We start from the raw sequence: 26838 nt of genomic DNA, 5'->3' as shown, positions 1-26838 counted from the left end.
GCTCTCCATAATTATAAAAAAATCATACTTCTTGGGATCCCTGGGTGTGTTTCTCATGAGTAAATAAATAAAATCTTTTTAAAAAATCACACTTCTCAGTCTAGATCACTCCAAGACAGTATCAATGGGTTTTATTTTATTGATGCATTCTTTCTTAAGAAAACATAAATCACAGGGTGACACTAATGTCTCTTGACATTTTTTCTCAATAGGTAAGAATTCTCTAGTTCCTTTTTTTTTTCTAGTTCCTAATATACCATATCTTATTTCTGTCACACTATAGCATAGTTCCCCAGAGAGGTGTTATCTATTTAGATGGCCTCACAGTAATAATACCTCTTGAATCACGGGTAGGACGCAAAATATTTTCAAATTGAATTGAAAAAAATTCTGATTGAATGTTGGCATATGGTTTCCATGTTAATTGTAATTGTATATGTTATACCCTGCGGCCACTGCAAATAGTTCAAGCACTATTTCTCCTTACTAACTTCTTGCCTTAAGTGTCACTGGTCTTCAAAGCTGTTCTCCACTCAACTGCAGTGTGATCCTTCAGCATGCAAATTGGAGCCTATTGTTTCCTTGCTCATATTTCTTCAAAAGCTCCACATTTGCTTTCGGTTTAAAGTCTAACCAATCTAGTGGAGAGGTCCAATCTCTTCCTGAGGTGGCCCCTACCTACCTCTACCACTTCACCCCCACCAGACATCTACTTTTCATCTTGAACTCCACAGACACAGAACTGACTCTCCTGTAGCTCCTCAAACATGTCATGCTCTCCTTGCCTTCCCACCTCTGAAAATTATTCTGTCTGAAACACCCTCTCCCTTTGTCCACCTAGTAAATTCTTGCTTATCCCAAAAGTTTCAACTGTGTGAAGCTCTCCCGGAACTCCTGGGCAGACTTAGGATCTTTCTGTCTTATTTCCACTGTCCTTTACAATGCCCCCACAAAAGCCATTTGCTCATTATATTTTAATATTTATTCCACACCTGTCTCCCTACAATACTGTAAGCCTCCTGATGGTAAAGGCTGGGAAGCCTAGCATAATGCCTAGGGGCATGTAAAATATTTGTGAGTCAATGAGTGAGTGAATGAATGAATTTTGTACCATTTCTTTCCTTTTACCCAAACACTCCAGGCTTCTTTAAATTCCACATTTTCTCAGCTATGTTGTGAGTTAGAGTAGGAGTGCTTACAGCTGCGTGTCTTAATCTGGTGATACACTTTCAAGAGACCACCCATCTGCATGGAACACACACATAAATAAGGCCTGAGGCTTAGTGAAGCATAACCTCTAAAGCAGGAAACATATGAAATCACTTGGGATTCAATAAATAGAAAGAATGAGAATTAAAAGGAAACAGGGAAACTCAGAGGCAAATGGGCTTGCCTTGGATTTTCAAAAGCATAGAACAAGCACTCTGCCCTGGTTATATGCTTACATATGGAGTTTGACCTCTTCTTAGTCCTTTCCAGGCCCTTCTCCTAGCTAGTGGCCTTATATGACTCTGTTGATACCATCATGAGCAATAGTGATTTTCCTTACAGAGGCTACAGGACAATTGTCTCCTGTTGCCAGCAAAATGCCTACTGGAAACGTTGCAAAAGGAGAATCTTTGATGCCAGAACCCTCCCCTTGACCTCCATTAGATAGAAGGCAAGCAGTCTCAAGGCCAGATGCTCTATTTCTAGGTAACAAAGATGCTGATTTTCTTTCTCTCCATATATATAGAGTGAGGACGTATTTCTGTGTGTTGACCAAAGCCTGATTTCCTTTAGATCTATAGGTCAGTAAATTAGATCTAATGGTTAATACATTAAAAAATATGATTACAAAATTCATACTAACAATCAAGTAAGGAGAAATAAATATTAATAGATAAATAGATAAAATAATAATAGATAAATAGATAAAATAGATTAAAAATTGAGAAAAAGAAAGCTAAATTATTTTTATAAAATTGTAATTGCGGGATCCTTGGGTGGCTCAGCAGTTTAGCGCCTGCCTTTGGCCCAAGACGTGATCCTGGAGACCCGGGATCGAGTCCCATATCGGGCTCCCTGCAGGGAGCCTGCTTCTCCCTTTGCCTGTGTCTCTGCCTCTCTCTCTCCCTGTGCCTCTCATGAATAAATAAATAAAATCTTAATAAAATAAAATAAAATAAAATTGTAATTGCTAACCATAGAATAAGAGGAAAATCACTTGTGAGGTTAAAATACATTCTGAAGGACTTTGCACAAGATAGCGTTATCAGTGATTTTAGAAAGAGGATGTGCTAATTGAGATAAAACATATTTCCAAGTATAAGTTTTGTTCCTTATCTCTAAAAGAATGTGGTAAGCAGCACCAAACAGAACAAATCTTTCAGAAAGGAACATATGAAATATAAGCACTAGTTCACATAATTATGAAGAGAAATAGATTCTATCCAAGAATTCTGAGAGTACGCCAGCAAGATAAAATTGGCTCCACAAAAACAGATAGTTTTACAGACTACTCATTCATTCACAAATATTTATTCATTGTCAATTGTCTATTAAACACCATGCAAGGTTCTGGGAGTACTAAATTTACAGACATAAAAAAAAATTGACATAGATCTGGTCACAAGGTACAGTCTAGTGGCAAAACAGTAACAACAAGAGTGACAACACTACTTGGTTAAAAGTTACCAAAAGCATAAGTTCAAAGTGTGCCTTCACATCTTGTCTGATATGACCACACTATGATATCTTGGGCAAGTTACTTAACCTTTCTGGGCCTTCATTTCCCTGTCTTTAAAACACTGTTTATAATATACTGTCCTCATAGTGTTGTGAAGAGTAAACAAGATAACAAATGTAAGCTGCCTAACATAGTTCCTGGCACATGGTAAGCACTCAATGGATCTTAGCAATGATTTATTCAAATTATGGCATAGGAGGTATATTTGTTGTGAAGAAGATTTATGTATATATATAAATATATATGGTTACATATGCTATATCTTGGCAGCATGGATAAGTTGAAAAGTGAGTGCTTATGTCTCTGTTGTCTATTTGTGGAGAAGTCAGGGGACACTTTTCAGCTTTTGAGGTGAGGCTGAAGGTTTCATTCAGTAGGTGTTTGTAGGTAAAGACAGACATTCTCAGTGAAGGAAGAAGCAGGTGGGAAGACATGGAGACATGAGAGAGGGTTATGTGTTGGGGGACCCACAGCTGATTTTGTGTTGTCATAGCATGGCCCAAGGAGATAGGGGATGAGGCTGGAGAAAGGTGGAGGGTAGAATGTGACTGGCCTTGGGTGCTCTGTGAGGTGATTCAGACTATGTGCTATATGCAATGGAGCCACTGCAGAACTCGGAGTGGAACTCGTACAGCTAGAAATGAGGTTTTGATGGTGGTGGTGGAATGGATATGTACAAGAGACATTTAGGAAGTAGTTAGGTAGGGCTTGGTGATTGATTGGCTGGATACAGAGAGTAGAGGGGATGGGGGGAAACCGACAATGCCCAGGTTTTTACTGGATCAACTGCAGACATGGTGGTTCTGTTAACCAGAAAAAGAGCCTAAGAGAGAGATTAGGACTTGGAAACAAGATGCTGAATTCCATTTTAGACATGTTTGGTTCCACTACTACGACACAACCCTCTACACTATGGGCCCCTTCTATTCTGAGTGGCAAGAAGAAGACATAACCATTTGACTTTTGGAGTCACCATTTTTGTTTTGTTTCATTTTGTTCCTCAGTATGTCTGGCAAGGGATCATAGGAACTAGGTATATTCCAATTCAACCATTAACTGAAAGCAGAAAATTTACTGAAAAGCAGGTTTTCAACAGCCTCTCCCAAGTTCTGTCCCTTCTATCACAATTTACATTTCATTTTTATCCTCAAAAAAGGGGGTGGGGCAGCAAGAAAGGAGGCTTCTTGTTTGCTGTCAGGGATCTTTTGTTCTTTTTTGATTTCTTATGACCTAAACTTCTAATAATTACATCAAAGTTCTCAGTTATTCTAGACTCCTGAGTACCCCATTGCATCTTATTTCATTGAATGTGTTTTCTAATATCCTTCAAATATCAAATATCCTAAGTTGCACAGGTAACATTTATAGGTTTCCCAGCCAGGGAAATCTAGGACCTATAAAGAGAATCATAAAAGTTGCAAAACTCAAAGAGCAAGGTACTTAAAATCAAAGTTCATCATGAGCCGTTCACCTTCAGCCAGACTCCCTACTGAGGAACCCATTAAAACTTTGTGGTTTCCAGCTTGAATGCTAGTGCTCTGAAAGTAACAATACTGATTTTCAGGTGCTTATGGCACACCCAAGCATCTAATTATCAATTAGGAAAGATCTGGAGCTCGGGAAAGAGATCTGGGCTAGATATAGAGATGGTTGATGTAGTTGAAGCCACAGATGAGCTAGAAGAAGAAAAGAGGTTAAGTTCAAGCCTCCAGGAAACCAGTATTTATTGGGTGGATCTGAAAGATGAACCCACAAAAGAAACTGAAAATGAACATCCAGAGAAGTAAGTTAGGAAGGAGTTTAGACTAATATCGAGGGAATGAAGGGAGGTGGTGTTTCAAAATGCAGGAGACTGTCAGCAAGGGCAAATTTCACACGTGCCTCAAGTAATATGAAGATAGGGACGTGTTAATTTTTATAAAACAAAATTGCTCATCCATGTATATGGTTGTACATGGGCACATCGAAAGCTTAGGATGGGGACACTTGGGTGGCTCAACAGTTGAGCTTCTGCCTTCAACCCAGGATGAGATCCTGGAGTCCCACATCAGGCTCCCTGCATGGAGCCTGCTTCTCCCTCTGCCTGTGTCTCTGCCTCTCTCTCTGTGTCTCTCATGAATAAATAAATAAAATCTTAAAAAAAAAAAAAAGAAAAGAAAAAAGCTTAGTATTTTGGTTGAATATTGGTGCTTTATGCTATTATAGTTTGTTTGGGACAGACAGTAAACTACCCAGAACTCTTGTGGGTCTGTGTAAAGGAATTAAGCACGGTGTTAATGTTTTATATAATTCTTTGTAGATGTACAAAAAGACTTAATAATGGACACACGTATGTTTTTCCAAATTATTCTAAATTATTTTTCACAAACATTGAGAAATTTCACAGGTTTATTCACTCATTTTCTTTGCCCTTTTCTTCATTCTTTTGATATGTAATTAGCTGGGTCCTACTATATTTAAAGCAGCAATCCTAGGTTTGAGTGTAAAAACAAGAATAAGACAAGAAGTCTGCCTTGAAGTTGTTATAAATATTTTCCCCCATCAATTTTTCTCTTCTTTTGAACTGGACATTTTGTTGTTTTGACTACTTGCTTTCCCTATGGGTTGTAGCAAATTTTTTTATTGCTATCAGCAATAAAATAAACATGGAAACCTTACATTCATTTACCAATATTGCCTGTTTTAACTTCACAAAAATATCTAGGAATTAAAACTTTATTGTTATTGAATTTGCATTTTAAAAAATTCTAATAATAATTTTGTCCTAGATCTGCTGATTATCACTACAATTGTATTTCATCTTACATGAATTTTCTGTTGAAATTCTTTACACACTCATACATTGGGGTCTCAATACTTCTGCCAATTTGTTGGAATTGCCTCTAATAGTGTATTATTAATCATTTGTCATATTTTCATATTTTCTCCATATCTTTACAATGGCTTATCTCACTACTGTGGAAGAGAGATTTCAGTGTTTTAATTTGAAAGCCTACAAGCTACTGCTTGTATATTCAAGAAAAATGAATTAAAAGTTGAACAAACTATGCAATCTTATGTAGATTTTACTAAGAAATTGTTTCTTTACTCATGCAGGAGAGATTATAAAGTTTATTAGATTATTTACTCTTCTGGTGTGCCTGTATTAAAGTGTTGACAGTTTCAAACTGAAACATACTATAAATACAGATGATTTGTAGCAATGTGGCTGTCAGATAAGTTACATTGTATTTTATTCTAATGTTAATACTCCTAGACCATCTTTCTAAACTTTTTCTAAAAACACAGTGTCTCAGAAAAGAGCCAAGTTCAGGTTTTAAAGAATAAATTTATTTTCAGAATGTTAAGCTTTGTTTCATAAAGTTGCATCCATATCAGTTTCATTTATAAAACATGTTTCATTTGTTTTTAAATTATGATCAAATGTCTTAAAATAAGACAAAATATTGGTGTTTTTGTTTTCCTCGGTGTGTTGTCTTTTGCCAATAAATAACATAATCACACCAATCAAAACAGTAAATTTATATTGTATATGCTCAAGAGGAACTTGGAGAACTTTAAATATTGTTAAGGTAAACACAAAAAAATTAACAGCAATAGTTGTTATGTCTAAAATAATCTTATTTTATTCAAAACATCTCCCAAAATATTCAGCAAATTGAAGAGAAATGATGATAGAAAAGATAGAAAGGTGCTAACAAATATTGAAGGAGGGGTAGAATGAGAAAAATCAGCATTTTGCACTCAATGAAATATGTGATTTAGTCAAGTATCACCAATTAGTGCTAAAACCATTGACCAAAAGGTTTCTGGAAAACTGTATTCTTATGGTCTCAAAGAATCACACCACAGATTATTTATTAAGTAAAAAGTAAAAATATACTCTAATGAAAGATCTATGTTACTACTTGAGTCAAGAGAATAGGAGCATCACCAACCAGTGGGACACCTCACGTGTGTACATGCCTCTTAACTGGATGCAACAGCACCTACGTAGTATTCTTGCAGAAAATCTTTACCTAGAATCTAATCATAAGGAACAATTGGACAAATCCAAAATGTGAGACATTCTACATAACAACTGACCTGGGAGCTTTAAAAGTCAATGTCTTCAAAGGCAAAATTTAAAGAAAAAAAAGGCTAACAACACATGACAACTAAATGTGATGCATGAACCCTAACTGGGTCTTGGATAAAAAACAAATATTGGCTTTATATTAGATAGTACAATATTACTGTTAATTTTAAGCATTATAATACTATATATACTATACTATGTATATTAAAAATGTCCTGGGATCCCTGGGTGGCGCAGCGGTTTAGCGCCTGCCTTTGGCCCAGGGCGCGATCCTGGAGACCTGGGATCGAATCCCACGTCGGGCTCCCGGTGCATGGAGCCTGCTTCTCCCTCTGCCAGTGTCTCTGCCTCTCTCTCTCTCTGTGTGACTATCATAAATAAATAAAAATTAAAAAATAAAAATAAAAAAAATAAAAAGGATTTATAAAAAAATAAAAAATAAAAAAAATAAAAATGTCCTTATTCTTAAGGAGAATTTACATACATAAAGCTACAGAATATTTAGCGGTAAAGCATCATGATATCTGAAACCTATTTTCAAATGGTTCAGGGAAATTTATAACATATATATATGAAATATATAATAATAGCAAATATCTATGCGTTCAACATAGGACCACCTACATACATAAAGCTAAACAGACATAAAGGGAGAGATTGGCAGCAATACAATAATAGTAGAAGACTTTAATGCATCATTTGTATCAGTGGATAGATCATCCAAACAGAAAATCAACAAGGAAATAATGGCTGTGAATAAGACTAGATGAACTTAAGAGGTATATATAGAACATTCCATCCCCAAACAACAGAATACAGAATTTTCAAGTGCACATAGAACATTCTCTAGGACAGATCACATAGTAAGCCACAAAACAAGTCTTAATAAATTTAAAAAGACTGAATTCATATCAAGCATCTTTTGTGAACAAAATTTCAAAAAAAATTCAAGAAAAAATAAGTCAATTACAAAAAACAAAACAAAAAACCCAAAACAATAACAAAAAGAACCCGAAAAATCCCCCACAAACACATGGAAGCTAAACAACATCCTAAAAAACAATCAATCAGTCAATGAAGAAGAGAAAATTTAAAAATACATGGAGACAAATGAGAATGAAAACAAACCATCCAAAATCTTTGGGATGCAGCCAAAGTAGTTCTAAGAAGAAAGTTTATAGTGATAAAGACCTACCTCAAAACAAGAAAAATCTCAAAAAACAATCTACACTTACACCTAAAGGAACTAGACAGAGAAGAACAAACAAAGCTCCAAGTTAGTAAAAGTAAGGACATAATAAAGAATAAAGTGGAAATAAATGAAAGAGAGATGAAAGGAAAAAAAATAGAAAGGACAAATGAAACCAAGAGCTGGTTCTTTGAAAAGATAAACAAAATTGACAAACCTTTAGCTAGGCACATCAAGAAAGAGAGAGAACTAAAATATTTTCAAAATTAAAGAGAAAAAGAACAACCAACAACACAGATATAAGAGAATATCATAAAAATTATATGCTAACATATTGGACAAATTAGAGGAAATGGATAAATTCCTAGAAAGTTATAATCTTCCAAAACAGAATGAGGACAAAATAGAAATTTTGAACAGACCGATAATGACTAATAAAGTTGAATTGGCAATCAAAAAACTCCCAACATGTCAGCCCCGGGGGGTTTAGCACCGCCTTCAGCCCAGGGCGTGATCCTGGAGACCCAGTCCCATGTCGGGCTCCCTGCATGGAGCCTGCTTCTCCCTCTGCCTGTGTCTCTGCCTTTCTCTCTCTCTCTGTGTCTTTCGAGAGTAAATAAATAAAATCAAAAAACAAACAAACAAAAACCTCCCAACAAACAAAGTCCAAGAAAAACTGGCATCACAGATGAATTCTACCAAACAAACAAACAAAAATACCTATTCGTCTAATACTATTCCAAAAATAGAAGAGGAAGGAAAACTTTCAAATTCATTCTATGAGGCCACTATTATCCTGATATCAAATCCAAAGAACCCACAAAAAAAAAAAAAAAAAAAGAAAGAAAGAGAAAGAAAAGAATACTATAGGCTAATATCACTGCTGAACATAGATGTAAAAATCCTCAACAAAATCCTCAACCTAAATTCAACAATACATTTATGCCAGACATGCAAGGATTGTTTAATATTTGTAAATCAATCAATGAGATACATCACATTTACAAGAGGAAGGATAAAAACCATATAATCATCTCAATAAGTGCAGTAAAGCCTTTGACAAAATACATCTGTTCAAGATAAAAATTTTCAACAATATAAGTTTAGAGAGAACATACCTCAACATAATAAAGGCCATATATGAAAAATCTATAGCTGCAATCATATTCCATGGTGAAAACCTACAAGCTTTTCCTCTAAGGTGAGGAACATCACAAGGATGTCCACTCCCACCACTTTTATTCAACATAATACTAGAAGACCTACCCATAGCAATCAGATAAGAAAAGAAATAGAAGATATCCAAATTGGTAAGGAAAAAGTAAAAGTGTCACTAATTGTACATGATATAACACTATACATAGAAAATTGTAAAGATTCCACCCCCAAATTTCTAAAGTAACAAATGAATTGAGTAAAATTACAGGATGTAAAATTAATATATAGAAAGCATTGTGTTTCTATAGACTAATAATGAAGTAGCAAAGAGAGAGATTAAGAAAACTATCCTGTTTACAATTGCACTAAAGAATGAAATACCTGGGAATAAATTTAACCAAGCAAGTGAAAGACCTGTACTCCAAAAACTATAAGACAATGATAAAAGAAATTGAAGATGACACAAGCAAATGGGAAGATATACCATGCTCGTGGATTAGAAGAATTAACACTGTCAAAATATTCATATTACCCAAAGCAATCTATAGATTCAACATAATCCCTATGAAGATAACAATAGTATTTTCAAAGAACTAGACCAAACAAATAATCCTATGATTTGTATGAAACAACAAAAGAACCTGAATAGCTAAAGCAGTCTTGAGAAAGAACAAAGCTGAAGTTATCACAATCCCAGATTTCAAGATACTACAAAGTTATAGTAAACAAAAGACTATGGTTCTTGCACAAAAATAGACACAATGATCAATGGAACAGGATAGAGAGCCCAGAAATTGATCATTTCTGTGGTCAATTATTTCATGACAAAGGAAGCAAGAATATACTATGGGAAAAAGACAATCTTTTCAATAAATTATGTTGGGAAAACTGGACAGCTACAAAAAGGCAAAAGAATGAAACTGGATCACTTTCTTACACAATATATATAAAAATAAACTCAAAATGGATTAAAGACCTAAATGTGAGACCTGAAACCATAAAACTTCTGAAAGAAAACATAGGCATTAATCTCTTGGGTATCAGCCTTAGAAACATATTTATGAATATGTCTCAGGTAAGAGAAACAAAAGCAAAAATAAACTGTTGGGACTACACCAAAATAAAAAGCTTTGGAGAGCAAAGGAAGCCACGGACAAAACAAATGTAACCATATACATATTATATATGTTTAAGTCTTTATATATATATATATTTATATATATAAAATATATAAAATTTTATATAAATAATATATATTTATATATATAAATATATATTATATAAATAATATATATTTATATATAATATATAATATATATATAAATTTTCTTGAAGCATTTTTTAAAAAATATTTTATTTATTTATTTGTGAGAGACACAGAGAGAGGCAGAGGGAGAAGCAGGCTCCATGCAGGGAGCCTGATGTGGGACTTGATCCCGAGACTCCCCTGAGCCCAAGGCAGACGCTCAACCACTGGGCCACCCAGGCATCCCAAAACATTTATTTTATTTTATTTTTTTTAATTTTTTTAATTTTATTTTTTATGATAGGCACACAGTGAGAGAGAGAGAGAGGCAGAGACACAGGCAGAGGGAGAAGCAGGCTCCATGCACCGGGAGCCCAACATGGGATTCGATCCCGGGTCTCCAGGATGGCGCCCTGGGCCAAAGGCAGGCGCTAAACCACTGCGCCACCCAGGGATCCCCTAAAACATTTATTTTAAAACTGGAAGTTTGTACCTGAGTCCCCTTCACCTAATTTGCCCATCCCCCGCCCCCGCCTCCCTCTCCTCTGAACAAACCACCAGCTTGTTCTCTGTATTTGTGTTTGTGTTTTTGATTGTTCATTTGTTTTTAAGACTCCACATATGTATATATACATATATATAAAACTATATCCACAGATATATTAATAAAATCATGTATGTTCATACACACACATTAATTAAGCAAATGTAGCAAATGTTTACAATTGGTGAGTTTAGGTAAAGAGTATACAGGTGTATGACTCAGCTGTATGCTAAGTACACACACACACACACACACACACACACACCAACATTTGGTAACTAGTTGACTACTGATGTCTATCTACAGCTGCTAAATAGTTCCAGATGTAAAATTGGGGGAGGGGGGAGAATTGTTTTCAAGGATTTGTTTGCTCTGAAATGTCTTGTGTACATGTAGCAGTTCCTGGCAGCGTTCAGTGTTCCCTCCCACGACTTCTAGTGACCCTAAATTGAACTACTTCCCAAGTAATTCACACATTCCTAATGAAGTCTTTGTTCATGCCCTTTCCACAGTCTAAAACACTATTCTTATTATTTTGCTTATCAAAAATCCTAGTTGGTCTTTAAGGCCTAATTCAAATTCCCCTTTTCCATGAGCCTTTTCTAGACTGCCAGGTCCTGCTCTGTGGTCCTTATACCGCTCTTAAAACACGTGAGGTTTGTGGGTTTTGTTTTTTATTTTTGTTTGCATTATGGTCACTTAGGTATCAACTCATATTCCTTAAAGGGGGAAACTTTCGTTTAACTCTGTTGCACAGAATGAAGTCCCAATTCCTTAGAATGATGTATAAGGCTCTTGGGACTTGGTGCCCGCTTTCTTTTAAGTCTTATGTCTTGACGCTGCCTTCAATGGGCCTGATACCAGAGCTACAATATCAACCAATTACTGGGAGTCCCGCAGCCCCTCAGATCCAGATCCCCCCCCTCCCCGCAACACGGCCTACGAAGGAGTAAACTGCTCCTGAGGACTCCTGTGGATTCTGGGGGCCTCACACTTCTCATCCAACCTATAATCCTGCCTACCACACCAGATGCTTTCCCTCTGATTCCTGTGCTTCATTACAATTTATTCCCTTCCTATGCTTTGGGAAAATAAACCAAAACCTTTCCAGTAAAATGTTCACAAGTTTGGCTGATTTTTGAAGGAGCTTAAGGAGGACTTAAATTTTCTTGGTTACAACTTCCCTGAAAAGTAAGCCTCCACCTGCCCTTTGCCCTAATGAGGCCCAGTCACTCCATTTGTTGCTTCCTCGTTCCTCCTTATTTTTTCCTTATCGTCCCACCTTCCTCTTTCCACACCTCCTAGAAGTAAAAGTTTGGAACCCCCAAGACTTTCATCCCAAGCACTTAACAAGGATTTCAGGGAACATCTAATGTGGAACATTTATGAACCTCAAGGTGCCAAGTGGAACATTTGACCTTGCCGGCTTTGATATTCTTTAGGTCATGAATCTGAAAAGCTTCTGAGTCAAAAAGCCATTAAAAAAATGAATCCTCGGGGGGAGGGGGATCCCTAGGAGGCTTAGCTGTTTGGCGCCTGCCTTTGGCCCAGGGAGCGATTCTGGAGTCCCGGGATTGAGTCCCATGTCGGGCTCCGGCATGGAGTCTGCTTCTCCCTCTGCCTGGGTCTCTGCCTCTGTGTGTGTGTGTCTCTCATGAATAAATAAATAAAATCATAAAAAAAAAAAAAAGAAAGAATCCTGTTGACTGGAATAGTGTATTTTACTTGTTCTGAGAGCTGGGCTCCCACACTAGCACAACACAGTTTTCAGCAGAGGCCTGGTCTCCTCCAGCTGGATTAGATTTGCTACTCAGTCACAAAGTTGTTTACTTACGGCAGCATGGCCTTATGATAACTTGTCCAGCGCGTTAGCATGATGACATCTCCTGCTCCCTGTCTTGCTAACAGGATTGGCCGTCTGGGTCTGAGAAATTTCTGTGTTCATCTTGGACTGAAAGGATGCTGTAGGAGTATTTCTGATTCGTATTTAGCTATACAATTACTACATTAATAAATTTTTACAAACATCTTTACTGAGATATGATTTACATACTATAAAACTCAATGATTCAAAGTGTACAATTTAGTGGGTTTTGGTATATTGATGGAGTTAGGCAACCATCACCACAATCTAATTCCAGAACATCTTCATCACTTCAAAAAGAAGCTCCCCTCCCATAAGCAATATTCCCTAGCCTCGACCCAGTCACCAGCCAGACTTGGCAACCACTAATCTACTTTCTGGTTCTACATATTTGCTTATTCCAGACTTTTCAAATAAGTGGAACCATAAAATATGTGGCCTTTTGGGTTTGGTTTCTTCTACTCAGCATAATGTTTTAAAAGTTTTTTTATCTACACAGTAGTATGCATCATACTTTATTATTGCTAAATAATATCCTATTATATGGATATAACACATTTTATTTATCCTTTCACCAATTGATGGACATTTGTCTTGTTTCATTTCTTTTCTCTATTATGAATAATGCTGCTATGGAACATCTGAGTACAAGTTTTTTTGTATTATTATTTATTTATTTATTTTTTTTATGATAGTCAGAGAGAGAGAGAGGCAGAGACACAGGCAGAGGGAGAAGCAGTCTCCATGCACTGGGAGCCCGACGCGGGACTCGATCCCGGGTCTCCAGGATCACACCCTGGGCCAAAGGCAGACACCAAACTGCTGCGCCACCCAGGGATCCCAGTACAAATTTTTTTTATTGACATATATTTTCATTTCTCTTGGGTATATATCTAGGAGTGGAATTGTTGGGTCATATGGTAACTTTGTGTTTAATTTTTTGAAGAACTGCCAGACTGAATTTTCTACAGTGATTGGACCAATTCACATTCCCAACAGCAGTGAATGAGGATTTTTATTTCTTCACATCCTCACCAACATTTTTTATTATGTCTTTTTATTTATGTTTATTTTTATTTATTTATTTTAAAAAAGATTTTATTTATTTATTCATGAGAGACAGGCAGAGACAGGCAGAGGGAGAAGCAGGCAACCTGTGGGGAGCCCAATGCGGGATTTGATCTCAGAACCCCAGGATCATGACCTGAGCCAAAGGCAGTTGCTCAATCCCTGTGCCACCCATGTGCCCCCTTATCTGTCTTATTAAGTATAGCCATCATTGTAAGGTATGCAGTGACATCTCATTGTGATTCTGATTTGCATTTACCTAGTGGCTAATTATGTTTAAATAATTAAATTTTGAGGCCATATGTTTTAATGAACAATTATAGTGATGAAATACAACATTCTATTTTAATATTAGTTAACTTTTAGTAATCTTGAATAAAGTGGTAAAGAGAACACAGGCAAATGTCATACTTAACAAGTATACTTCATTTCTAGTTTGTCTTAAAAAATTCTAATTTGACTACAGAAAAGGAAAAAAAAATGTGAAAACTCCAGAGAGAGTTTCATAGGACAAATTCCCCATAGGCTAAGAAAATACACTGAGCTATTATCAGGTATAGGACAATCAGACAAGCCCTGCATCTCTTATTATTTTTGTTTAAACAACTTGGTTTCTGTGAGGGAATATCTAAACTCCAATTCTTCTAACATGAATAAAATAGCATTCAGATCTGGAACCTAGATCACATGTGCTGGCTTCACAGGATTTAGTAATTTTTTTGTTTCGAAATAAGGAGGCAGGGATGCCTGGGTGGCTCAGTGGTTGAATGTCTGCCTTTGGTTCAGGGCGTTTTCCCAGGGTCTGGGATCGAATCCCACATGAGGCTCCTTGCAGGGAGCATGCTTCTCCCTCTGCCTGTGTCTCTGCCCCTCTCTCTGTGTCCCTCATGAATAAATAAATAAAATCTTAAAAAAAAAAAAAAGAAAGAAAGAAAAAAGGAGTCAGAAAACATAATGTATTCCTAACAGATGAGTCCATATTTGCAATAAAGTTTTTAAAATGAATGGAGTGATTTTATTTTTGGATGGCATACAAAACCATTAAATAAAATCAGAGATTACTGTTTAAACTGTAATTAAATAGATTATTTAACAATTAAGTAGATTTTCTCTCTTTTTAAAAGATTTTATGTATTTATTCATGAGAGACATAGTGAGAGAGAGAGGCAGAGACACAGGCTCCATGCAGGGAGCCCAATGTAGGACTCGATCCCGGGACTCTAGGATCACACCCTGGGCTGAAGGCAGGCGCCCAACTGCTGAGCCACCCAGGTGTCTCTTAAATAGATTTTCAAGTACTTCTTTCCTTGACCTGGACTTTTTCTTTTTTTTTTTTTTTTTTTTTTATGAAAAGGCCTAATATGTGCCTCAGTGAAAAAAAAAGGATTTAATATTTTCATAACCCATTTTCAATTATGGTCCAAATGCTGTATTTATGATCAATAAAATGTAAACCAGTCCTACAAATAAAACTTTATTTTATTTTATTTTTTTTTTAATTTTTATTTATTTATGATAGTCACAGAGAGAGAGAGAGAGGCAGAGACGTAGGCAGAGGGAGAAGCAGGCTCCATGCACCGGGAGCCTGATGTGGGATTCGATCCCGGATCTCCAGGATCGCGCCCTGGGCCAAAGGCAGGCGCTAAACCGCTGCGCCACCCAGGGATCCCTAAAACTTTAAAAGGACACACCCATGTACCATTTCTGGGGTTTTCCCTGCCTGGCAGCTCTGGGACCATAGGATGAGAGGAAACTGCTCTTGTCCATCTCATAGGAAGTGTAATAAAAGTGATCCTGAATGCAAATCCAGAAGAATGGCATCTATAAGGCACATAGTCAGTTTCCCCAGTTTAGTGGGGAAAGTACTGAGAAATGGAACAGCAGAACCCCATATTAAAAAAATTAAGGACTAAAAAGTGCATTTTTTTTAAATTGAAAGAATTTAAAAGCAACAAAGAATTAAATAAGAATAAAAAAGAAACAAAGCTTTTAAACAGAAAAAGTGGGCTACTGATGAATGATTATATGTCTGTAGGCCTTTATATAAAGATCTGTCCCCTTTCTAAGCAATTAAACATAATAAAATGAGCTAAAGATTTCAGACTTTTACATTAGGTATAAAGATTTACCAACAAATAGATTAGCCACACTAATTGTCTTCAAAATAAAGTTATAAGTTTAGGGGTCTTTAAGATTTGTTTATATTGATTCAGATAATATGTACCTGGACACAGGAAACAAGATAAGGAATTTTCTGGCTCTGGGATTCTGTGACACTTCTTTTTTCTTCTTCCTATGCTAAGTACTGGGGTAGGAGGAGGAGAAATAAAAGAGTAGCCATATCCTCTTTTTTTCTTTTTTTGTATTTCTATTTTTACTTTAAAATTTTTATTTTATTTTATTTTTTTATTCATGAGAGACACAGAGAGGCAGAGACACAGGCAGAGGGAGAAGCAGGCTCCATGCAGGGAGCCCGACATGGGACTCGATCCCAGGTCTCCAGGATCAGGCCCTGGGCTGAAGGCGGCGCTAAACCACTGAGCCACCCAGGGGTCCCTATTTTTAAAAATTTTAATTCCAGTATAGTTAACATGCAGTGTTATATTCGTTTCGGATGTATGTTATAGTGATTCAACAATTCCATACATCATCCCATGCTCATCAAAGTGCACTTTTTTTTTTTTTTAAGATTTTATTTATTTGAGAGAGAGAGATAGTGAGAGAGAGCACAACAGGTGGGAGAGGGAGAAGCAGGCCTTCCGCTGAACAGGAAGCCCAGAAGCCCAGACACTGGGTATGCTTGATCCCAGGATCCGGGAATCATGACCCCAGCTGAAGGCAGACACGTAACCAACTGAGCCACCCAGACACCCCTGCTTGTTTGTTTCTTAAATTCTAAATGAGTGGTATCATATAATATTTGTCTTTCTCTGACTGGTTTATTTTGCTTAGTATTATACTCTCTAGCTCCATCTCTGGTATTGCAAATGGCAAGATTCCATTCTTTTTTTATATATAAATAAGATCTCATATCTTTTTTATCCATTTATCTATCAATGGATGGGCTGCTTCCATTATTTGGCTAGTGTAAATAATGCTGCTATATACATATGAGTCCATGTATCCCTTTTAATTAGTGTTTTTATATCCTTTAGATAAATACCCAGTACTGTGATTGCTGAATCCTAGGTTAGTCATATTTCTAACTTTTTGAGGAACTTCCATACTGTTTTCTACAGTGACTGCAACAGTTTGTATTCCTGTCAACAGGGCAAAAAGTTTTCTTTTTCTTCACATCCTTACCAACACTTATGTTTTTTATTTTAGCCATGCTGACAAATGTGAGGTGATGTCTCATTGTAGTTTTGATTTGCATTTCCCTGATGATGAGTGATGATGAGCATCTTTCCATGTGTCTGTTGGCCATCTGGATGTCTTTGGAGAAATATCCATCCATGTCTTCCATCCATTTTTTGATTGGATTATTCATCTTTTGGGTGTTGAGTTGTATAAGTTCTTTATATTTTGGCTGTTAACCCTTTATCTGATAGGTCATTTGCAAATACCTTCTCCCATTCAGTAAGTTGTCTTTTAGTTTTATTGGTTATTTCCTTGCTGTGCAGAAGCTTTTTATTTTGACATAGTCCTGATAGTTTATTTTTGCTCTCCTTTCCCTTGCCTCAGGAGGATTCTGTTATACTTTTTACAAAACATTAGCAACAACCTGAAATTTTTATTTAATAATGTTGCCTAACAAAGTGATTTTATAATTTAAGCATAAAGAAATACAAGACAGAAGCTAATTTTTTTTTTAGTTTACAGAAATAGTTGTTATTTTATCAGAAATATACTGTCTGTACTAAATTATAGTCACAAAATTATCTCTATTTTAAATATTTTTAGGGTTTGATGTCACTTTCCAGGCATAAAAAATTAAAGGAACTTTCTCTATCTGAGTGTTATAAAATCACCGATGTTGGAATTCAGGTAAGGTAATTAACTTCTTTTATTAAAGAATTATAATGAAAAATTAGGCATAAATTGAATAAACTTTGTAGGTCACAATGAAAAAATTAGTGGATTGGAAATGTAACAACTCATGTGATCTTGGTTGAGATAGAATAAACTCCTGGGCTTTAGACAGGCCTTCATAGCCTAAAGTGACTAAGATGATTTGTTTTTTCATTTTTTCCTATCTACTCTCCCTTCCCAATGTTAGCACTCATGGGATAAATAAGGATAGGTAGACATTTTATTTAGAGAGTGATCTAAATCTTCTCATATAAAGAATATGTTCTGTAGATAAAAATGTCATATAATCTAATCATGAAAATTGGAAGAGTTTGAAAAATTATACCAGGTACTTAACAGTTAGGAGCTCCGGTACTCAAACACAGTGGGTAGCATATTTTATCATAATTGAAAGCATGAGCTAAGTAATAGGATAAGATAAGTGTTTATGTGCTCAATTGGTACTAAAGTTCTAACAAGTTCTCAAGGAATCTGCTTAGCAGTATATTCAACTGTATAAAGAATTAAAAAGAAGGAACAGTATCCTTCAAAACAAAAATCCCAGAGAGGACTAACAACTTCCATATGGACAAGAATTTAACTCTACAATACCAAAAGGGGGTTACAAAACATCTAGATATCGGTAATCTACTAGGAGAAAAAGCCAAAGGGTTCTTCTAAGGTTAAACAATGATTTACCCTACTTAATTTTTTTTATTTTTTATTTTTTTATAATAAATTTATTTTTTATTGGTGTTCAATTTGCCAACATACTGAATAACATCCAGTGCTCATCCTGTCAAGTGCCCCCCTCAGTGCCCGTCACCCATTCACCCCCACCCCCCGCCCTCCTCCCCTTCCACCACCCCTAGTTCGTTTCCCAGAGTCAGGAGTCTTTGATGTTCTGTCTCCCCTTCTGATTTACCCTACTTAAAAGTTAAACATACATTTACATAAAGCTTTATCCATGAATATCATCTAGTCAGGGTTTCAAAAGGTCTTTTCTTTTTTTTTTCAAAAGGTCTTTGACAAGGTAATAGGACAAAAGTTATTAAAATAAAACAGTTAAATATTTACATTTCTAATATTGGGTTATATTTCTTATACGGTGATAATTACACTTGACCACTAACCACAAATCATTCAGAAGTACTGAAACCGATCATAGTGATGACATGGCCTCTTAATATACACCACTTACTAATTTTTAAAATGCTCCTTGGGATGAAAAAATACTGATCAAAACGTGAAGCTAAATATTAGAAAGCCAGTGCTTTCTCTCATTTCTCTTTGACTCCGTGAGGTCCTTGGGAACTTGTTAGAACCTTAGTACCCAGATTCTGAAGGTGGGAGAAAATGACATTGCTTGACACCAGTGCCTCTTAAAGGAGATTTCTTAATGGTGCTACCTTTTCCCCTTACATGCCAGTAATTGCCCAGACATAATGAAGTACAGCAAAAATAATTTGAAAAAAAAAAATTCCACTAAGCCATGTTGTCAATCAGCCATTTAGAATAGCAGTTTTCCATTTCTACTCTTTATTTCCATAAAACTGTAGTTGGATTAGCTTACTGAGAAAGGTATAGGACTTTAGACAGTCATTAACTCCTTTTGGCCTTAATTTCCTACCCTGTAAAATTAGGGAGTTGGATTAGATGGTTCTAGGATTCCTGTAGCTGCAAAACTCTAGAATTCTATGCTAAAGTCTAGAGCACCATTTGACCCAGCATCTTCTCTAGCTCACCATTTATATAATATTTTAAGACTCTTTTGAGTCATGTTTGAATTTCCTGTGATGTCCATTTCAAATTCACAGAAGATAGCTTCAAGTTTGTGGTGCTCTGTGGAATTCTCAGCTCTCCACTTGCATTATCTTTGCACTTGTGAGATAAATCCTTTTATCTCAGTAAGAGTTTCTTTAAAAAGATTGTTTTTTTTCTGCTATGTTAGCCCTGAGTTTTCATAAGTGTTTAGGGTTTTCAACTCTTAGGACATATTAGTTGGGGCTTCTAGTGTGTTTAACAGTTTGCAAATTCCTAGGTTATTAGTTCTTATTTATTTATTTATTTATTTAGGAAAGAACAGAGAGACTATTTATTTATTTTTAAGATTTTATTTAGTTATTCATGAGAGACAGAGAGAGACGCAGAGACACAGGCAGAGGGAGAAGCAGGCTCCATGCAGGGAGCCCCACATGGGACTCCATCCTGGGTCTCCAGGATCATGCCCTGGGCTGAAGGCGGCACTAAACCGCTGAGCCACCGGGACTGCCCTCCTTGCATTTTTAATGGACATTCTTGACAATTTATTTGATTGGGAAAAAATTGAGAATATCCAAAAATAACGCTCTTTAAAAATGTTACCTTCAGGATGCCTGTTGGCTCAGCAGTTGAGCGTCTGCCTTTGGCTCAGGGCGTGATCCTGGTCTCAGGATTGAGTCCCATGTCAGGCTCCCTGCATGGAGCCTGCATCTGCCTCTGCCTGTCTCTGCCTCTCTGTGAGTCTCTCATGAATAAATAAATAAAATCTAAAAAATAGTTACCTTCCATGATTTACTAATAGGTTACCAGATTTTGTCCTGGTTCAATACATGTATGGACCTATGATTGTGGTTTTTCTTCTTTTAATAGCACATTGAGAGGCTTAATGTTGTAATAAACATTACATCGAGGCTTGCTTACAATAGCTATATTATGGCTTCTAGAACCTTCCTCAAGACCTGATCTAGGAAATTTACTTTTCTCATAAGCTCTTAAAGTACCAATTGAGCACATAATCATTTATCCTATCCACTTACTTAGCTCATTCTTTCCATTATGATAAAATATGCTACCCCATGTGTTTCAGTACCTGAAGTTCCTAATTGTTATGCACCTGGCATAATCATACAGATGAGTGAAAAAAATGTAATATTTTAAAAATATATTTTTCAGTGATCTAAAAGAAAAAATAAAAATGGGGACTACAGGAGCATGGGCATGCAGAATTATTTAATTATTAGTTACACAAGATCAGCTATTCCATTCAAGTTCATGGAAAAAAAATTTTTTCATCATCTCATTTTCTCCTCCCTGCTTTCAATGTGTTCTGTGTGTATGTTGTGGCTGTTAACCAGTTTTTCCTTTCTAAGGTTCCCAGGTTAACACTTCTGGGAAAAGTTTTCTTCTCTGTGCCTCCTCCAGCCCAATTATTAAGTCCCAAAAGAGATGAGACAAAGGTGAGAGGAGAAAATGACACGTAAACCAATTTCACAATTCCTTATTTGGATTTACAAAAGAGAAGTGAGTAAAATAAGGTGATTGCATTGAGATATTTAGATTATCCACAATTTATCGAGAATTCGCTTTCTTGTTACTTCTCAAAGGTAAAGATAAGAGATTCTCTTTTTAGCACAAGACATTGAAACTTATATTCAGCATGATGATTTAATGAGGGAAAATGAGATAAACATTTTTCACCCTGGTTAGGTTTTGCAAGAGTCATGACCATATTAAGAATAAAAAATTACCTCATTTTAGTGTTTTACTGGAAAACCACAGCACATGCAGATTAAGTGTCTGGAGTCTCAGATGTACTGACTTAAGATCTGGTTTTAATTACTTCTTCCAACTTTGTTTTTTTTTTTTTTTTTTCCTGAGAACATTAAACATTCAATGATCATGCTAAACTAAAATTATTTGGTGCTCTTAAAAGGCACACACGGTTTAGAAAAGATGTTTGATACAGTCATAATGGAGCATTTCTCAAGAAATCTTTTCCTTGAGCATTTTGTGTATTTAATTAACTAACAAACTGTCAAGTTTGGCAAAAGAATTGGTTTAATTGGGATGTTGCAATACAGATAAAATGGAAGTTCTGTCTTGTTTGGATAAACCAATGGAATAAATGCAATTTATTTACTCTAATGGCCTTTTATACTCCCTTATCTAGTTCATATTTCTCATTACCGTTTTTGGGAATGAAGTATGCTGTAAATACATTAGCACTAATAGACATATGAATGTACACATTTTTCTTTATGTAGGTCATTTGCAGCTGGACAAAATTTTTATTATTTCAGTGTGGTGGGTTGAGGTAGTTGATTAAGAAAGGGCATTGGAGGGATGCTTGAATGGCTCAGTGGTTGAGTGTGTGCCTTTGGCTCAGGTCATGATCCCAGGGTCCTGGGATCGAGTTCCACATCGGGTTCCCCAGAGGGAACCTGTTTCTCCCTCTGCCTGTGTCTCTGTCTCTCTCTCTCTCTGTCTCTCACAAATAAATAAATAAAATCTTAAAAAAGAAAGAAAGAAAGAAGAAAGAAAGAAAGAAAGAAAGAAAGAAAGAAAGAAAGAAAGAAAGAAAGAAAGAACGAGCATTGGAGAGGGGAAAACCAAGTCTAGTTATGACTTACCACAAGGACTTAGTGTGTGTATGGATTGAAAAGTGTGTTTGTATATGTTTGCATGTAAATATATATGTAAAGCTATACTTACATAGTATAGGTGTTCAAATTAAATATGTTTAAATTTTAGCATACATCAGATTGCATGTTTACATGTAAATATGTGCACATCTATGTGTCTAATACATATGTATTAAATATATGTACACATTTTAGTGTATGTTAGATTACACACATATGTCAATGTGTCTGTATATTTATTATATCCAAATTGTGTATAGGGATGCTGTAAGATTATATATATTTCTAGGCCTAGACCAAATAAATGTGATCAATATTCAAAGCAAATCATTAAAATTAGTCTGTTAAAGTATGACTTTTTTGTTTATATTTTAATTTTAAAAATTAAATCTTGGGCAGCCCGGGTGGCTCAGTGGTTTGGCACCTGCCCAGGGGTGTCTGGAGACCCGGGATCGGGTCCCACGTCAGGCTCCCTGCATGGAGCCTGCTTCTCCCTCTGCCTGTGTCTCTGCCTCTCTCTCTCTCTCTCTCTCTCTCTCTCTCTGTGTCTCTCATGAATAAATAAATAAAATCTTTTAAAAAATTAAATATTCATGTAAATTAAAAGAATCTTCTTTTTACAAAAGTGTGAAGATGAGCTCTCTGATAGCAAAGGCAATGATATAATATTGGGAATGTGGGCCTAGCAAGCAAGCCACAGTCCTAATTTTTATACTGATTCTGTCTTTTCTGTGGCCACATCATCTTAAGTTATTCACTAAGCATCACAACAATTCTCTGCTCCTGTAGTGGCTTTAATTGTGAGGAGCAGGACTAGCACTCTGAATAGAAGTCCCCTTTTCTTGTTACTTTTCTATAACATTCTCCTGTAAGGGCCGGAGAACTTTGTAGGCAATACAGTTTCTGTCACAATTGCTCAACTTTGCTAACGCAGAGTGAAAAACAGCCATAGAAAGTACATAAATAAATGATAGTGGTTGTATTCCAACAAAACTTTATGGACAACAAAACTTAAATTCATATAATTTTCACATGTCATGAGATATTAGTCTTTGATTATTTAAACCATTTAAAAATGTAAAAGCCATTCTTAGACTGAAGGCCATATAAAAACCAGTGACAGATCAGATATTTGGCCTGCAAGTAAAATTTGGCAGTTTCCAATGTCTGCTCAAGAGTCAGACAGATTTTTACAATTTTAGTCCGTCAAGATGTATGATCTTGGGCAAGTTAGTTTCCTTCTCCAGGCTCTGGATTCTTCACTTATAAAAATGATATAATAAGAAAACAGGGGGGATCCCTGGGTGGCTCAGCGGTTTGGCACCTGCCTTTGGCCCGGGGCGTGGTCCTGGAGTCCCGGGATCGAATTCCGCGTCAGGCTCCCTGCATGGAGTCTGCTTCTCCCTCTGCCTGTGTCTCTGCCTCTCTCTCTCTCTCTCTCTCTCTCTCTGTCCCTCATGAATAAATAAATAAAATCTTTAAAAAAAAAAAGAAAAGAAAATAGTCCTCCTGTTGTGAGAATTGAATGATATAAAACATTTGAATACTTATCATGGCTCCTGACACAGGCTGCATGATGAATATGAACTATTACTATGATTATTACTCTAATGAAAAAGAAACTAATACTAGTAAATAAAAAATGAACATATTTAGTATAATGGTTTGATAATTTATGTACCTTAGTTAAACAGTCAGAAAATAGATAATCTTGACAGCCAAACTGCTCTAAAACTAAGGAGATAATTTAGAATATGCTCCTGGAAGACATAGTTTATTTATTTTCTTATTCCTATCAATGAATCAATGCATTTTCCCAAGGCATTTAAATATAATTGACTAAATGAATTACATATGTAAAAGCATTTTAAAAACCTAGAACACTACATAAATATAATTGCTTTATTCTTGAAAATAGTATAAGAGAACAAATCAGTTTAAAAGAAAATGGATCCTTGTTTTTCACTGGGATTATGATATTAAACATATTTTCCAATATGCATAGAATTTCCTTTGAGGCTTCTTTGACCCATGTTTATTTAGCAAATGTTGTTCAATCTCTAAATATTTGAGGATTTTCTAGCTGTCTTTGTGATTTCTAGTTTAATTCTGTTGTAGCCTAAGAGCATATTTTGTATGATTTCTAATCTTTTTGTTAAGGTATTATTATACCGGAACCCTACTTGTGTCCTAGTTAGGTGTGTTGTCGAGGGAGACTCATTCTATATTCATATGACCAGGTCTCAGTCTTTTAATGGGTCTATGCCCCAGGATTGTGGTCTTTACAAGTTTACAAGTGCTTCTAACCCCTCTCCCTGGCTCTGCTACCCTTAGGTAAGACAAGAAGGTCAGAGGGGCTAGAGTTGGGTATTTCTCTCACCCCATGAGGATGAGGACTGGCTTGCAAAAAACCCATGTTGGTTGGGTCCTGGTCAGTTTCCCTTGAGGTCAGGCTTTTGTTAATGAGAACAGATGTTGATACTGGCTCCAGCCACAGGCTTCTGGTTCTAGTAAGCCCGGGTTCTCTGTATTCACCTGTCTCTCCAGTTTTCAGAGTGGTGGTTTGCTTTGTGACCTCAATTATCTGACAGATCTAAGAAGAGCTGTTGATTTTCAGTTCACTCACCTTTTTTCTTGTTTTGAGAATGGAAGTGATAAGTTCCAAACTCTCATGACAGACTGGAAAATGGAACATTACTTATGGATCCATGGATGCTGCCTCAATAAGTAGCATCCAAAAGGGATGATAAATGTAAATTAGGCTTGAATCAGGTCTTGAGAACCCAGGAATGAAGTCAGGAACTGGAGGGCTCTGGAGCCAGGAGCAGAGAGCTGTCTGAGCCAGCCAGCTAGGCGCCATTGCTGGTGAGCACCGCACTCCTTGGTGGTCACGGGCTTGCTCTCCTTGAGCTCCCCTAGGGTGCAGCCTGGTGAGGCGGCTGTGCTCATACAGATGGAACCCATAGCTGCCCCAAAGTCCAGGTACTTTGATGGTGTCCATTCATGAAGATTCTTAAGCTTCCCTAGAACAACACCAGGATATTACTTCCAATCACTGAGTTGGCAAAAACTTAAATGATTAAGTTAAACTCAGATGATTAACTCCATGTTTTCATGTAAGACATACTCCCTGTCTCATTCAGATTTATTTTGTGAAAATCTTGCTTCACGGTTGAACTAAAAACATCTGGACTGGACTTTCAACGTAGTGGGCACTGAGATAATCTGTTCACTTTTTGAAAACAAAGAATCACTCTAAAATTTTTAAAATGGAGCATCCCAGGTGGCTCAGTGGTTTACCACCGCCTTCGGCCCAGGGTGTGATCCTGGAGACCCAGGATCGAGTCCCGTGTCAGGCTCCCTGCGTGGAGCCTGCTTCTCTCTCTGCCTGTGTCCCTGCCTCTCTCTCTCTCTCTCTCTGTCTCTGTGTGTGTCTCTCATGAATAAATAAATAAAATCTTTAAAAAAAAGAAGAAGAAAAGTAGAAGTTAGACTGAAGGACAGAGGGAAGAGAAAACAGCTATTAAGATATACGGAAAGAATGTAAGTGAAGAGGTTTTTATTATAGTCCAGGGGGGAGAGAGTGGCAGCCTGACAAGAACGCTAACAGTGAGGCTAAAGAGAAGGCAATGGGTTGGAGAACATTTAAGTAGTCAAATCCTTGGACTTGTTGATAGTTTGGACAGGGATGAGGGGGAAGACATGGTTAAGGATGACATCCATGCATCTGGCTGCCTGGGAGATTTGTGGCACCCTCATTTTCAAGCTCTTTCCCATAGCTAAGTCATGTAGCCAGAGCTATGACCTACTATGTGCTATTCAGTATTTTGGCATTTACTGTTGCACTTTCTCTCTTGTGAGTGCTTCTGTCTGCTTCCTTGAAGCTCTCTTTGCTCTTTTACTCTTATGGCAACGTCACCTTTCCCACTCTCTCAAACCAGAGGCTTGTGGCAGCTGCAGGTAGGCTAAGGGAACTCTGTTGGAATTAATTTCTGTTTTTATGCTACTTCTAGATAATTTGAAGGTTGTAGTGTTCTCTGTCTCCTAGTAAGGATGAGTGTATGAGCACTGTGTAGTTTTGTTTGTTCTTTCTACAAATTTTATGGTTTGGAGAAGAGGGGAAAATTCAGACTTAGATATTATCACTGTTCTGCAAACCCAGACATGGCCTCCTGTTGTCTTTTATTATTAAAAAAAAAAAAAAAGTACCTCTCATAGAGATAGATATCTGTGTTTTAAAGCCCTGCAACCAGAATGCAGTGGGTGGTATTTATAACTACATAAGAAAAATGAGAGGCATGTCTTAGTGGCTCAGTTTTATCCACTCTCTTGTGTCTTTTCTGCTTAATTGTTGCATATTCTTCACAAGCTGGTTTACTGAAATCTCCTAAATGGCACCACTGATGAATTTTAAGAGCCTAGTTGTTGCCTACATGAATGTCATGTTCTCTGATGATCACAAAAGTATTTGACAACTTTTGGTTATGGGACATAAGCAGCAGTAGAGATGCTAGTACATCCACTTCCCTCATTGTTCTCTTACATACAG

The 26838-nt window shown here is 36.5% G+C and overlaps 1 protein-coding gene across 10 annotated transcripts in view; it reads left to right on the top strand.

Moving 5' to 3' along the window:
- Window positions 1-26838, top strand: part of FBXL13 (F-box and leucine rich repeat protein 13) — a 204665-nt gene that overhangs the window by 150750 nt on the left and 27077 nt on the right. For 7 of the 10 annotated variants that reach the window (XM_072791447.1, XM_072791453.1, XM_072791448.1 and 4 more), the window contains 2 exons: window positions 17779-17862; window positions 21018-21104. In XM_072791447.1, coding sequence (XP_072647548.1) covers window positions 17779-17862; window positions 21018-21104 — 171 coding nt within the window. The remainder of the gene's footprint in view (window positions 1-17778; window positions 17863-21017; window positions 21105-26838) is intronic. The other 3 variants (XM_072791450.1, XM_072791446.1, XM_072791452.1) reach the window with 1 other exon arrangement.

Source organism: Canis lupus, chromosome 21 (assembly GCF_048164855.1).
Source record: "Canis lupus baileyi chromosome 21, mCanLup2.hap1, whole genome shotgun sequence".
NCBI classification, from domain to species: domain Eukaryota; kingdom Metazoa; phylum Chordata; class Mammalia; order Carnivora; family Canidae; genus Canis; species Canis lupus.
Note: the sequence above shows the minus strand (reverse complement) of the source record. Positions and strands in the feature narration are given on the sequence as shown.